This window comes from Schistocerca cancellata, chromosome 5 (genome assembly GCF_023864275.1).
Source record: "Schistocerca cancellata isolate TAMUIC-IGC-003103 chromosome 5, iqSchCanc2.1, whole genome shotgun sequence".
NCBI lineage: Eukaryota > Metazoa > Arthropoda > Insecta > Orthoptera > Acrididae > Schistocerca > Schistocerca cancellata.
In genome coordinates this window covers 324019043-324033343 of record NC_064630.1, presented here as the reverse complement: position 1 = coordinate 324033343, position 14301 = coordinate 324019043, and the positions used below count along the sequence as shown (strand labels likewise).

Below are 14301 nucleotides of genomic sequence, written 5' to 3'. Positions count from 1 at the left end.
TTCTCTTCTTGTATAAACTATTTACCCTCCATGTTTCACTTCCATACATGGCTATACTCCATACAAATATTTTCAGAAATGACTTCCTGCCCCTAGATCTATACTCTATGTTAACAAATTTTTCCTTCTTCAGAAATGCTTCTCGTGCCATTGCCAGTCAATATTTTATATTCTCCTTAATTAGACCATCAGTTATTTTGCTCCCCAAATAGCGAAACTCCTTTACTACTTTAAGTGTCTCAGTCCCTAATCTAATTCCCTCCGCATCACCTGATTTAATTTGACTATATTCCATAAACCTCATTTTGATTTTGTTGTTCATCTTATATCCTCCTCTCAAGACAGTGTCCATTGCGTTCAACTGCTCTTCAAGGTCTTTTGCTGTCTGACAGAATTACAATGTCATCGACAAACCTCAAAGTTTTTATTTCTTCTCCCTGAACTTTAATTCCTACTCTAAATTTTTCTTTTATTTCCTTTACTGCTTGCTCAACAAACAGGCTGAATACCATTGGGCATAGGCTACAATCCTGTCTCACTCCCTTATCAAACACTGCTTTCTTTTCGTGCCCCTCAACTCTCATAACTGCCATTTGGTTATTGTACAAATTGTAAATAGCCTTTCACTCCCTGCATTTTACCCCTGCCACCTTTAGAATTTGAAAGAGAATATTCCAGTCAAAATTGTCAAAAGCTTTCTGTAAGTCTACTACAAATCCTACAAACGTAGCTTTGCCTTTCCTTAACTTCGACCCTCTATATACTTCTTCCACCTTTGTTTCCCTTCTTTGCTTAGGACTGGTTTTTCATCTGAGCTCTTGATATTCATACAGGTGATTGTTTTCTCAAAAGGTTTCTCTAATTTTCCTGTAGACACTATCTTATCCATAGTGATATATGCTTCTACATTCTTACATTTGTCCTCTAGCCATCCCTACTTATCCATTTTGAACTTCCTGTTGATCTACTTTTTGAGACTTTGTATTCCTTTTCACCTGCTTCAGTGACTGCATTTTTATATTTTCTCCTTTCATCAATTAAATTCAATATCTCTTGTGACCCAAGGATTTCTACTAGTCTTCATCTTTATACTTATTTGATCCTCTGCTGCCTTTACTATTTCGTCCATTAAAGCTACCCATTCTTCTTCTACTGTATTTCTTTTCCCTGTTTTTGTCAATTGTTTCCTAACACTCTCTCTGAAACACTCTACGACCTCTGGTTCTTTCAGTTTATCCAGGTTGCATCTTCTTAAATTCCTACCTTTTTGCAGTTTCTTCAGTTTTAATCTACAGCTTGTAACCAATAAATTGTGGTCAGAGTCCACATCTGCCCCTGGAAGTGCCTTACAATTTAAAATCTTGTTGCTAGATCTCTGTCTACCCATGATATACTCAATCTGAAATCCTCCGGTATCTCCAGGTCTCTTCCAAGCATAAAACATTCTCTCACGATTCTTAAACCAAGTATTAGATATGATTAAATTATGCTCTGTGCAAAATTCTACCAGGTGACTTCCTCTCATTTCTTTCCCACAGCCCATATTCATTTACTACTTTTCGTTCTCTGCCATTTCCTATCAAATTCCAGGTCTCCGTGACTATTAAATTTTTGGATGCCTTAACTATCCGAATAATTTCTTTTATCTCATCATACATTTCCTCAATCTCCTCATCTGCTGAGCTAGTTGGCATATAGGCTTTTACTACAGTGGTGGGTACAGGTTTTGTGTCTATCTTGGCTACAATAATTAGTTTGCTAAGCTGTTCACATTAGTTTATCTGCATCCCTATTTTTTACTTATTATTAAACCTACCCCTGCATTACCCCATTTGATTTTGTATTATAAGCCTTATTCACTAGACAGAAGTCCTGTTCCTCCTGCCACCAAACTTCACCAATTCCCACTATATCTAACTTTAACCTATCCATTTTCCTTTCTAAATTTTTCTAACCTACCTGCCCGATTAAGGGATATGACATTCCACACACTGATGTGTAGAATTCCAGTTTCTGTTCTCCTATAACGATGTCCTCCTGAATAGGGTCCAGAGAGAACCAAACAACATTTTGTTTAATTCTTGAAAGTTTTCAGATGGGGGTTTTCAAGTAAATAATTCTTAAAAACTCTCAAAAATGCAATTTTTAGTAATAAATATTCATGTGACGCAGATAGCTGGAGCAGAGAAAATGGTATTTATAATTACATCAGTAGTAACTGGTAATATAACAAAGAAGATACTATTCTGCGACTTCCCAAATCAGAAAAAAAATTACGTGGAAAAATTAACTTAAATTTGTATTTTTGTCTTAAATTTGTTAAGTTACAGGAAGCCCTTAAGAGTGCAGGTGTTAACTACATTTGAATACAGTAAGAGGGAGCTGCAACGCAGAACATCTGCCAGGTTTAGAGTACGCTTGGTTTATTAGTCATATTTTTTTGTTTCTACTGTTTTAAGATCTATTTACAAAATATACATTTTTCAAAGGGCTGTACTATTTACGAAAATTAAGATAAAAAGAAAATACTTTATTTCTTAACATTTATTACAATTTAGAGGTGTAATATATATTTTTCCACATAAATTCATGACCACAAGCTGCATGACCTGTATGATTTAAGATTAAATCATCCACTAACAGTAACAAACAAACTGTTCCACAGGTATTAGCTTTGGGTCATATTCCCAAACAGTGTTTTAAGACATTAAAAAGTACTGGATCGGCATGTATGTACTTAGGGCCTGCCTTTATTCTCTTATAGTAAAGATCAAAATTACTGTAGCCGTTTCCACCAACTTTCCACTACCTAAGTTTCTTACATGAAAGAAGGTCTCTACTGAAGATCAGGGCATGTATAGTTTCGTAACAGCCACACAGTTCTAAAGCAATTCAGTTGTCTCTTGACCTTTTGCCAAGTTCGCAAGCTCCACACTGGTCCAATAAACAGTTATGAGAGAAGAAAGTAAGAAATATCACAGTTTGATTGCTTGGTTGATTTTAACAGGGAAGCTAAAACAGCATGGTTCTGACCCACCACTGCCTGCACCGAAACTAGGTTTATTGTGCGATATTGCTCCCTGTGTATCTAGTAAAGCCAAGCAGTACCCTTAAATGGTGCAAGGAGTCCCTCTACCAGTTTTTTGTTAGACAAAATTTCATCAGGTCTAGTTGTCCCGAAGATTCTTTATCTTTTACTCTCCAATGCCATGCATTCGAGACTGGGTGTGATGCAGTTTCTTCACCCTCATCATAGATCCTACATTTAGGGTCTCCTCTCATTATACCCATTGTGTATAGGTGTTTTTTGAAATTTCCATGGCTGGTCATCAGTCCAGTCATGACTTTGATCCCTTTCCTGTTCAATTCCAGGATTACAGAGCTTCTTTTAAAACATGGCTTGGGCATCATTACCTTACCATGTTTTTGTTTCTGGACCTTGGTCCAATATCCAACATGCTGTTTCCTAAGCCAGTTCCGTAGTTCTGATCATAGCCTTGGTGACTGTCAGGACAGGTTCTGGTCCAATAAATGGAGTTAATGCCCCCATCCTAGCCAATCTATCAGCTTGTTTATTGTCACAGATCCCTGAGTGGCCAGGGACCCACACTAGGTTTACCCTATTGCTGCCCCCTAGCTCCACCAGAGCCCTGTGGCAATCTGCAACAATCTTAGATCTTGTTGCAGGAACTGCCAATGATTTCAGGGCTGCCTGGCTCTCTGAATAGATGTAGATGCTACGGTCATTGTAGCACCTATGCATATTCTCCTCCGCACATACCCTGATTGCAGTAATTTCAGCTTGGAATACAGAGGCCAGCTTTCCTAGAGACATGATGCTCTCCAGTCTTGGCTGAACCCTGTACAGCCCTGCCCCAACGCCTTGATCTGTTTCCCACCCATCGGTGAACCAAACGATGTTCCCCGTACGGTGTCTGTTTTTTCCCACTGCTTCCTGTTTCCAATTATTTTGTTGCAAGGCTTGTCGAAGCAGTTGGGAGTTGTTATGTAGTCAGCAGGCATTTCCCAGCCATTCCTATATTTACCTCCCCCACTATGTTTGTGTGCAATTCTGGATATCTGAATAAGATCCAGTTTTTTGCCAGTTTTAAGTCTGCATGGCCCAGCTGCTGCCTCCATCTTGACCCAAAGGTGGAGCATGGCTGCCATCCCAGCGGTTGGTGTGCTGCTAATTCCACTCGTTATGGCTAAGCAGGCCAATCTCTGCAGCCTTAGCAAGCTCCTTGGCAGCAACCCGCTGTTCCACCTTCTTCCACCACACTATGGCCCCGTAGGAAATCTTAGGTCTAACCACTGTGGTGTATATCCAGTGCATACCCCTGAGACTTAGGCCCCAGTTTTTGCCACAAGCCCTCTTAGTACTCACTAGAGTACTTTCTGCCTTGGAGCTGATGCTCTTAATGTGAGGGGTCCAAGTTAGCTTCTTATCCAAGGTTACCCCTAGATATTTCACTATCCTCTTCACTGGTAGAGTTTCATCGAAGAGCTTTAGATTCCAACTTGAGTGTTGAATATGTCTCCTCGTAAAGTGTACCACATCAGTCTTCTTAGGATTAACTCGCAGAGCCTGTTTAATGCACCATTTTTTCACAATGTCCAATCCTCCTCATGCCATATTCCTAACTGTCAGTGAATTTGCCAAGTATTACTATGACAAGGTCATCTGCGTATCCTTGGCAGAAGCATTGTGTAGAATTTGGTTCCTCATTACATTCGTTCACCACTAGATTCCACAATAGTGGAGACAAAACCCCTCTTTGTGGGCAGTCTCTAATGGTGTTAATTACCATCTTTTCGTTCATCATGGTAGCCTCTACCTTCCTTTCACTAAGCATGGCCCTGGTTCACCTACGCATAGTGGTCCCCAGGTAATGCACCTCTGCTGCCCTTACCATGGAATCTAAGGTTACTGAAGGCCCCCCCTCAATATCCAGGAAGATGCAGAGAGCTATTTCTTGGAAGTGAAATGCTTTTTCCACCTTCCCAACGAGTTGGTGGAGAGCTGTGTCTCACGATTTACCTCGTTGGTATGCATAATATAGCAGTTTAATGCAACATCAATGACATGACTAGACACTGAATAAGGAAACTAGCTGCATGCTTTTCAAGGGGAAAATCTCAGCATTTGTTCAGTTTTGTTTGTTTCATTATGAGCCACACAGTTCAAGTACTTTGACTTCTGGATCATACTTCAAGTGTGATGAAGCAATTTCACATGGCTACAGAAATGTGGCAATTTGTAGGGCAGTGTGTACTGTTTACATAAAGGCAAAGGTCCACAACTAAATCCCATATTCACCAGTCACTATGGCACGCACGCACGCACGCACGCACACTGCTGCCCACAGAAAGTTTCGTTTCAGGAAGAGGGATTGTTATAAAACTATACAGTTTCTACACAAAGTTCCTGGAACGTGTGTACAGAAACACATATGGTTGCATCTAGTATGATCCAAATCCAGTACCTACTGGTAAAATTACACCAGCCAACGAAACCACCATCTAACAGCTTTGAGCCATGCCCATATGTCATTTGTCTTACTACAGTTTTTTTGTGAGATTCTGCCCTATAAATAGTGTTCACCTAAAACAGTACATAAAAATTAATTCCATTTCTATGTAATAATTTCCTGCATCAATACACTTTATTTGCGAATCTTTGGAACACATCTGAAGTGTATCAGCCTGGACCACTTATCAGGGGGTCAGTGACTTCTTCCAACGTCAATAGTGAACCAGTATCATGTTTTCTTAAAAATCAAAGAAAACTACCAATGCCAGATTGGCTGAATAATGTAGATAGGGGGATGGGTATGACTTCATTTTTAGGCATAAACAAGCCAACCAGCCTCAAGACTTTTCCTGAAGCACTGTTGCACCACAGTATCCACTGCTTGTTTTTATAAAGAATGCAATTAGGGAAATAATTCCTCAGGAAGAATTATTGTTATTAAATGTCCTTTGGCCAGGAACACTCTGTATCATGCGGTTTGTTATGCACACAAAAGAACATTTTGATATTCATTTTTGCAGATCACCTCTGTTGCTTTTTATTTGTTTGGGGGTTCTCTATTCAGTGGTTTCGCATTTTGTGCATAGTCTGTACTCTAAGCACCTCATATTGTTTCAAGTGATGATTGATGGCAGGAAATCAGGGTTCACATTTGCAAATGATAACAGTTTTGTTTCGAATGTTTTCTATCGCTGAACAGAGTTAAATGTTGCAAAATCACATGATTTTTGGTTTGATATAATGCAGGATATCAGGCAAAGTGATACCAATAACAGTTTTGCCGAGTCCAAGTCTGCATTAGTTGGCATGTCTTACAAAGAAAGCTCATGCTCATTTAGTACTTTCTTAAATGTGTTGCTCACTGAGGGGTTACTCAGTTACCTCCTGCTGTGTCATGAAACCATTTTTATCATCTACTAATACTACTACTCCTCCTCCAAGAACTCACAGATCCCCTTCCCCTTTCCAGGCCCCCTCTGAACTGGAAGTCTAAATCTTCCTGCCTTTTCCTCAAGATCTGCGTGCATGTAGGTTTGGAACATCTGGAATTCCCGAGCTGTGGATTGGTGAATGCTGAACGTCCTTTAGTACTGTAAGTTCTGGGCATATTTCAGCACCAACTGTGAGGTGTGACGGTAGTATGTGGCGTGTCTTGGAGAATGGGGATATTATGATACTATTTTTTTATGACACCTAAGCAAGCACTGTTCTATCTCTGAGGATATTAACTTCCCTAGTGTCTTGTGGGACCATTAACACACAAAACGAAACAAAAGCTTGGGAGGGTTGTCTGCAAAACACAAGTAACAAAAAGACCTTGATGAGCTAAACTTCCAGAGACTTGTGTGGGCAAGACAAAGTTAAATGAATAACATAGCATACGAATACCAGAAAAGTTATTTAGTTACACAAAGAAGAGGGGTCATTTGGAAATATGTCAATTCTTTGTATCTTAAGTTTTATAAAATGTTGTAGGGAGTTTTGTGATTTCGCAGCAGTGTCCTCTAGGGTAGAAACCTCTGCCAGAATTCAGGTTAATATCACATACCAGTGGAAAAGCCTGACATTCTTATCTTCAGTGCAGCTGCTGTTAGCTGTAAAGACATCATGGAGATCGATACAGAAGAATAATAAAATGAACATGAAGTGGAAGGACTCAGGGATAAGGAACACCATGAAAAAATTATGTGAAACTACAAAAAACCTACTGCTTTTATTTTAAAATTCACCACTATTTCTAGAAACGGTAGAGCTACATTAGCCCTTTCAAAAGGGATGCCCTAGGAAACAACTCTACATGAGAGCACTGGCCACACCACACTAGCATGTCAAGAAAAGGAAATCAATGGAAGATGTGGAAAAGATGCCATGAGCCAGAATATTTCATTCATCTGAAAATGATGAAACTACTCAAGTGCGCACACACACAGTTGCATGGAAGAGAATAACAAAAGATAAAAGTAAAGAACTGAATCCTATAGGCTCCAACCAAAGAGGAAATGGAGGCTTTGCAACCTCCTGCTTTTGTGAGATCTACTGCGTTATCCTAAAGGAAGGTAGCAACTAAAGTCCATGACTCTACACAAAGTGAAGAAATAGAAGACTCCAAAAACACCTGTATCTCTACATTCACGAGCAATACTAGGCACAAAAATAAGAACATTATACTTAGCTTAAAATAGCTTTGTGACTGATATTTCAGTGAGTCTAGTGGTAGGAGACGGTTGTCAACCAATCACACCTGTTTCTTAGTCTCCATGTGCTAGCTGCAATGCTTGCACAGTAAGTACAAGCACAGCTTGCCAGGTGACACAGGCTGCTCAGATGGGAGGGGGCCATGTGGGGTCCTCCACAACATGGTGAGAGGGGGCAGGGAGGGTGGGTTGGTTGGTTGGTTGATTTGGTAGAGGGGACCAAACAGTGAGGTCATTGGTCCCATCAGATTAGGGATGGGTGGGGGAAAAAATTGGCCGTGCCCTTTCAAAGGAACCTGAAGCGATTTAGTGGAATCACAGGAAAACTAAATCAGGATGGCCGGACGTGGGTTTGAACCATCGTCCTCGGGGTGGGGAGAGGGAAAAAACAGACAGCAGCCGTGGCCTCCACCACTACCGGCCCCACCACTGACTACGGCAGCTACAACTGTGAATAAGATTTTGTTGTGCACATGCAACTATCAACTGCATGAACAGATGGCATGTTATGACAAGCTGGCAACTCGGCCCTCCACCACAGGTGTCAATCACGAAGCTATTAAGGTATAATGCTTCCAAAACAGGACAAGAAGAGTTTAACAATTTACTTTAAGTAGCCCCAAAGACACAATCTGAGATATAAAAAGACCATTATTCCCTTGATTACAAGTCACAGCCAGTTCGGACGACTCAGTCAGACTGTAACATACAAGTGAATGAACTCTTCGATTCCTCCACATCACTGCCATATCACCGAACTCCATTTCCAAAAAAGAGCGTCAAGCGTCAGCGGAAAGAAGAATTAATTTTGATCAATCGTTAAAATATTATAGTGGAATGCAAATGGTTATCAAACTTTAAAGTAGGTCATTTCTCTGCCCACCTCCAACAAGAAAGTTCCCTTATTAAGAATAAGCCAGACTAACATACAGTTCTTACAATCTTGCATAATCCATAAATGATCCATGATGTATTCTTTAAAGCAGTTCATATTTTACCACTATGGCTCTGAACAGAGACTGGATGGTAGTGTCAAGTACCTAAATAAAAATGATGATTCATTATATTGGTTTATACCATAATTTGAAACTTCTGTCCCCTCTCACTTTTAATACAGTTGTTTGCCCAGTCCAATTACATACTTAATGAATCACATGGGAGATTTAGAAATTTGTTTAGGTATCTCATCCACACTAGATATTTTATCCAAGCCACATGACTACTATTTGGTAAGCATCTACTTTTTGTAAGCTGAAGAAACTGACTGACAGCACTGAAGAATAAGGCAGTAGGATGCAAGGGTGTATGGTGCAACAAACCAGAGCCCAGACACTGCTTCTGTAATGCTCAAGCCATTAGACCAGGAACAAAATGATTCAATGAGAGAGAAATGAACTGATCACGGTCAAGTTACTGATCACAAGAATAGATGTGCAATATTCTTGTCAATACAGAAGACACAGTGGAATGCTGTGGGACCAGGCTATTACTTTAGGCTACTGGAAAAGGTGACGCTTCAACCCAAGTACATATTCTATATTGTTGAAGTAAAATAAGCTTAGGGGCAAAAAACGGGTAGTCCAAAGTAGGTGAACAAAAACAGATGCAGCACAATAGAAATTAAATAAACAAAAGTAGTGATTGCTTGTAAAACTTAGTTATAGGTAAATGTATAAATATTTCAATATGTTCACCAAAATATTCTGTGTAGTAAAATGGTGGAATGCAGCCCTTTGAATAAAAGATACAAAACCGTCCTTATAGGCTGAGGCTACCTTCGTCATTGTTAACAGTGTGCTCTTAAAATAGGAAATATGAACTTCCGCTGTTGTCTTCAGTCAGAAGACTGGTTTGACACAGCTCTCCATGCATCTCTGTCCTGTGCAAGCCTCTTCATCTCTGCATAACTACCACAACTCCAACCTGTTTTAATCTCTTACACTTACTTCCATTACAAACTGGCAATTCCTTGATGTCTCAGAATGTGTCCTATCAACCGATCCCTTCTTTTAGTCAAGTTGCACCTTAAACTTTCTTCCCCCAATTCAGTTCAGTACCTCACTGTTTGTTATATGACCTACCCATCTAATCTTCATCATTCGTCTAAAACATCACATTTCAAAAGCTTCTATTCTCTTGTTCTCTGAACTATTTATCTTCCACATTTCACTCCCCTACATGGCTACACTCCAAAACTTATAAAACACTTAACTTGATGTTACATTCCTCTTATTCAGTGAAGCTTTCTTGCTGTAGCCAGTCTAAATTCTAAGAAAGGTTCTAGATGATGTACCTAAAAAAAGAGTCATTCTTTCAGTAAGCAGCACTACTATAACTGTACGCAGCAGCACACATTAACATGTCACATAAACTGTGTCTCAAAACTGAAGCATGGGGGAAGTTCTAAATATGAAACAAACACTGCAGGGGGGAAAAAAAAACTGACAATGGTCAAAATTTGGTAGCAGTCAAACCAATGATTTCTATGTGGATGCAAGCAGGTGCGGCAACGCATGTATCCAGTTATAATTTAGAGATTCATCAACTGCTTTGAAAAGCCTTTCCCGAGAATTTTCATAGAAGTGTCCCAACACTATCCTGAAAATAGTGAAAAATTTCAAACCTGCAACAAGTGTTGATTACTACAATTTGTCATGTACTTTGTTGAAAGATGTTACTGACAGTGTAATTTATCCTTTAACTTCTTGTGTAAATAAATGTCTAGTTGAAAGTAAGTTCCCTGATAAACTAAAAATTCAATAATGAATAATCGAGTTAGTGTTTTCTTGGGCAAATCAAATATAATCATAGATAAACAACTTTGTTTTAGGACAGTTAAATCCATAAGTGATGCAATGGATTCCCTAGTAAGATTCGTCCTAGATGTATTCGAGACTAGGACCTACGCCCAGGCTACGTTTTGTGACCTGAGCAGAGCTTTTGATTGTGTAGAGAATAACACTTTGTTGACTAAGCTACTCTGTTATAGTTTTGACACCAACAGTATAAATATGTTTAAATCTTTCCTAGATAACTGCCAACAAGTTGTGTGCATTGGTAAAGAGAAGTCAAATTTGGTTTATGTTAGGACTGAAGTGCCCCAAGTGTCGGTGCTTGGACCTTTATTGTTTCTGTTAATGATCTGCCTTTATTCATAAATTCTCACAATACTGTACGCCAATGATAACTTTTGTAAATAAAAGCTCAGATATAGCCACACTGTAAACATTGACCGAAAATACCCTTGCTTAATCTTCACTGTGGTTCAGAGTGAATGTTTCCAGAATGAAATTTTCACTCTGCACCAGAGTGTGTGCTGATATGAAACTTCCTGGCAGATTAAAACTGTGTGCCAGACCGAGCCTTGAACTCGAGACCTTTGCCTTTCGTGGGGCGCAAGTCCTGCTTGGGTAGAGCACTTTCCCACGAAAGGCAAAGGTCCCACGATTGAGTCTCGGTCCGGCACACAGTTTTAACCTACCAGTAAGAGTGAATGTTTTCTTGCTAAATGGAAGTAAAACCAAGGACCTTTACTTTAGCTTGAAGGAGATCCCTAACCACCATGAATTAGGAACCATTAAGTTTTCACAAACTGTCCTGGGAGCCACTCATCAAAATATATTGGGTATAGACTTTCAAGAGTTATTTGTTTAATTAGAAATTTAAGAAGGCATGTACCACAGAACTATGTAAGATCAGCATATTTTGCTTTCTTCCAAAGCATTATATCATATGGAATTTTATCATGGGGTAGTAGTTGTCACATAAATGACACTTTACTTTTTTGGAAGACAGTATTAAGAATAATTACTGATTCCAGTAAATCATAACACTGTAAACCTTGATTCATTAAACTGCAATGTCTGACAGTAGTAAACCTATTCATTACAAGGTTCTGTTGTACAATAGAAACAATGTTTCAAAGTTTGTATTGAAAAGTGATATTCACCATTGTAATACTAGAAACAGAACATGTATAGACATGCCACATCATAGACAATGTAAATCACAGAACTCCTTGGGCTAAGGATGTTTAACAGACTAAGCAAAGATTTTAAAGAACTACCTGTAAATATTTTTAAAGCCAAATTGTTTAAGCTACTGGTAAACAACCCTTTTTACACCATTCATAAATTTTTTGAATACGTAAGTACTGCTTTGTAACATGTGGTTTCTACTTTAACCCATTTCATGTAAATGAAATTACAATATGAAAAGTATGCTCTTGTCTTTATTGCTGTAACGAGCTGAATGACAATAAAATTTAATTATTATTACACAGGCTTCAAGTTACCTCGCCACGTGTGGGTAATGTAGAATATCATTTCATTTGTCTTATTCTGATATTTATAGTTTATTGGGTGATAAAAATTGCTTGTCTATGATCATTGCTAATTTTCAATTGATGTTACAGCATCATGACTGCTGGCATGAACTTTTAGATGTAGTTCATGACAGACTCGATATAATCTCTTATGCCGTCGTCTAACTAGTGGCGCTTCTCTCATAAATTTGCCCGAACTTTACCTCAGAACCCAGCACAGACACTTACTACTAGGTACATATATACAAGAAATAGGCTCTGTGCTTTTCGCTTACCAAACATAATTCCTTCACAGCAACGACTGGGAAATAGAAATTCACTGACAGCAGTTACAAAACAATCTTCAAGTTCACGATGCACGTACATAGTTTGCGTTGTATATAAAATCTTGCAAATTATTTCGGTGGTAGCTTCTAATGGCATGGTTTTCGCTGTCCTAAATCAATAATTATTAGTTCCAACATCCCTGTTCTTCTGAGATATAAGAAGGAAATGGTGAAGAAATGAACGATTAACAGCGGCGTTAAAGCACTTGTCATGTAGACAAGTAGTTTGTAGTAACTTGATTCCGTACCTGGGCATATTTCTGGTGGACACCGAATTCCTTCAGAGCTGCTGAGAGATCGTGAATGTCAATTTTTCCATTTCCGTCAGTGTCCAACGTTTTAAATAAGTTCTCCAACCTCTCCTCATCTTCTACAGGTAATTCATGTAGATAATGAGGCGGATGACCCATAATAGGGTTATCCGCAACTGAATGATTCACCATATTTCACGTCTCCAGTCAGTTTTAACGAGACGAACTGCTACACTCGACATACAATCAAAACATCGCTCTCCAGTCTCTGCAATGCGTCTGCGAAGCCTAAGATAACGACATGCCGACGTCAGACCTTTGACAAGCGACTACTGCGGATCGTTTATGTAGGTCAGCGTTTCGCCACAGTGGTTTCGCTCTCCCACGGATTACATATGTATGCAGTGCAATCCCTTGTCACAAATTAAAGCGAAATGTAATCACAAGTAAACGTATACATGTGCCTCTAAATCTTTAGAGAATATAAGCATTTTTTCTCTTAGGTAACTAAATTCAATCTATACAGCTACGCAACTGGAATAACTTAACAATAGAAGCGATAGTATGATTATAGGACTACAACATAAATGCATGTACTATTGTCTGTTGTCTTCAGTTAAGATGTTTTGTTTACAGTGTAAAAATTTCGCTTCATATTATCAGCAGGGTCGTTATTTTGTAGAAAGGATACCAAATATACATCTATATACGGATCCTATGGAACGTAAAAAATTGTTGTAAATGTTGTTTGTTAGGGAGGATTAAAAGACTTAATTGCAATGTGGCGCATGAAAAATGCAATTTATTTCAGTCTTTCTATTTTGGAGTAAGGTCTTTTTTCTTCTAAATTAGGACTTCAACAATTATTGCGTACAGTGGTGCATTATGAAAAAAAATTCAACAACTTCTTTCATTCGTGCACTGGATTACATAAATCATATTCTACCAATTTGAGGGACTGGGACTTCTACTGTATGAAAAGACGTGAAATATGTATGCTATTTTGCGTGTGTGTGTGTGGGTACTTCACTCTAGCGTGATGCGACTGAACGATGAAACAGTATCGATATAGACGATATATACAAACTCAGAAGAAAGGCTAGTGATGTTTGTTAAGGCCCGTCCACACGATCTGTCTGCGCAGATGTCGGCGCACATCACATCTCCGCACACAGATCGTTGCGTGTGGACAGAAGATTTGCACCAACCTGAAGTGTGCAAACCTGGAAGTTGGAGTTGGAGGTTTGAGCGAAACCTCTCAAATCTGTGGGTTCAAACCACGTCTGCGCAGACAAGTTGGAGCGTGTGGACAGGAGATCGCCGCAAATCTGGCGCGAAACAGCTGTTTGCTCAGTCTAGTGTTTGTGTTTGTGCGCACAAGGCATTAAAATGGCTGACAGTCGTTAGTCGTAAGTGAATTCATTGAAATATATAGAAATCACCCATGTTTGTGGAAGATTAAAAGTAAAGAATATACTGACCGAGACAAAAAGACAGCAGCATACAATGCTCTAATTGAAAAATTGCGGGCAGTTGACGCCTCGGCAAACAGAGAAACAGTAATAAAAAAATAAATTCATTGCAAACTGTTTACCGAAAAGAGTTATCCAAAGTTCAGAAATCTAGAAGATCAAGTAGGAGTAGATCAAGTATACCAGCCAACGTTATGGTA

The 14301-nt window shown here is 39.1% G+C and overlaps 1 protein-coding gene across 1 annotated transcript in view; it reads right to left on the bottom strand.

Moving 5' to 3' along the window:
• LOC126187355 (calcium-binding mitochondrial carrier protein SCaMC-2) overlaps nt 1-12977 on the bottom strand; it is a 225517-nt gene extending 212540 nt beyond the window's left edge. The window contains exon 1 of the mRNA XM_049928384.1: nt 12627-12977. Coding sequence (XP_049784341.1) covers nt 12627-12821 — 195 coding nt within the window. The 5' untranslated portion in view covers nt 12822-12977. The remainder of the gene's footprint in view (nt 1-12626) is intronic.
• Between the last annotated feature and the right edge of the window lie 1324 nt (nt 12978-14301).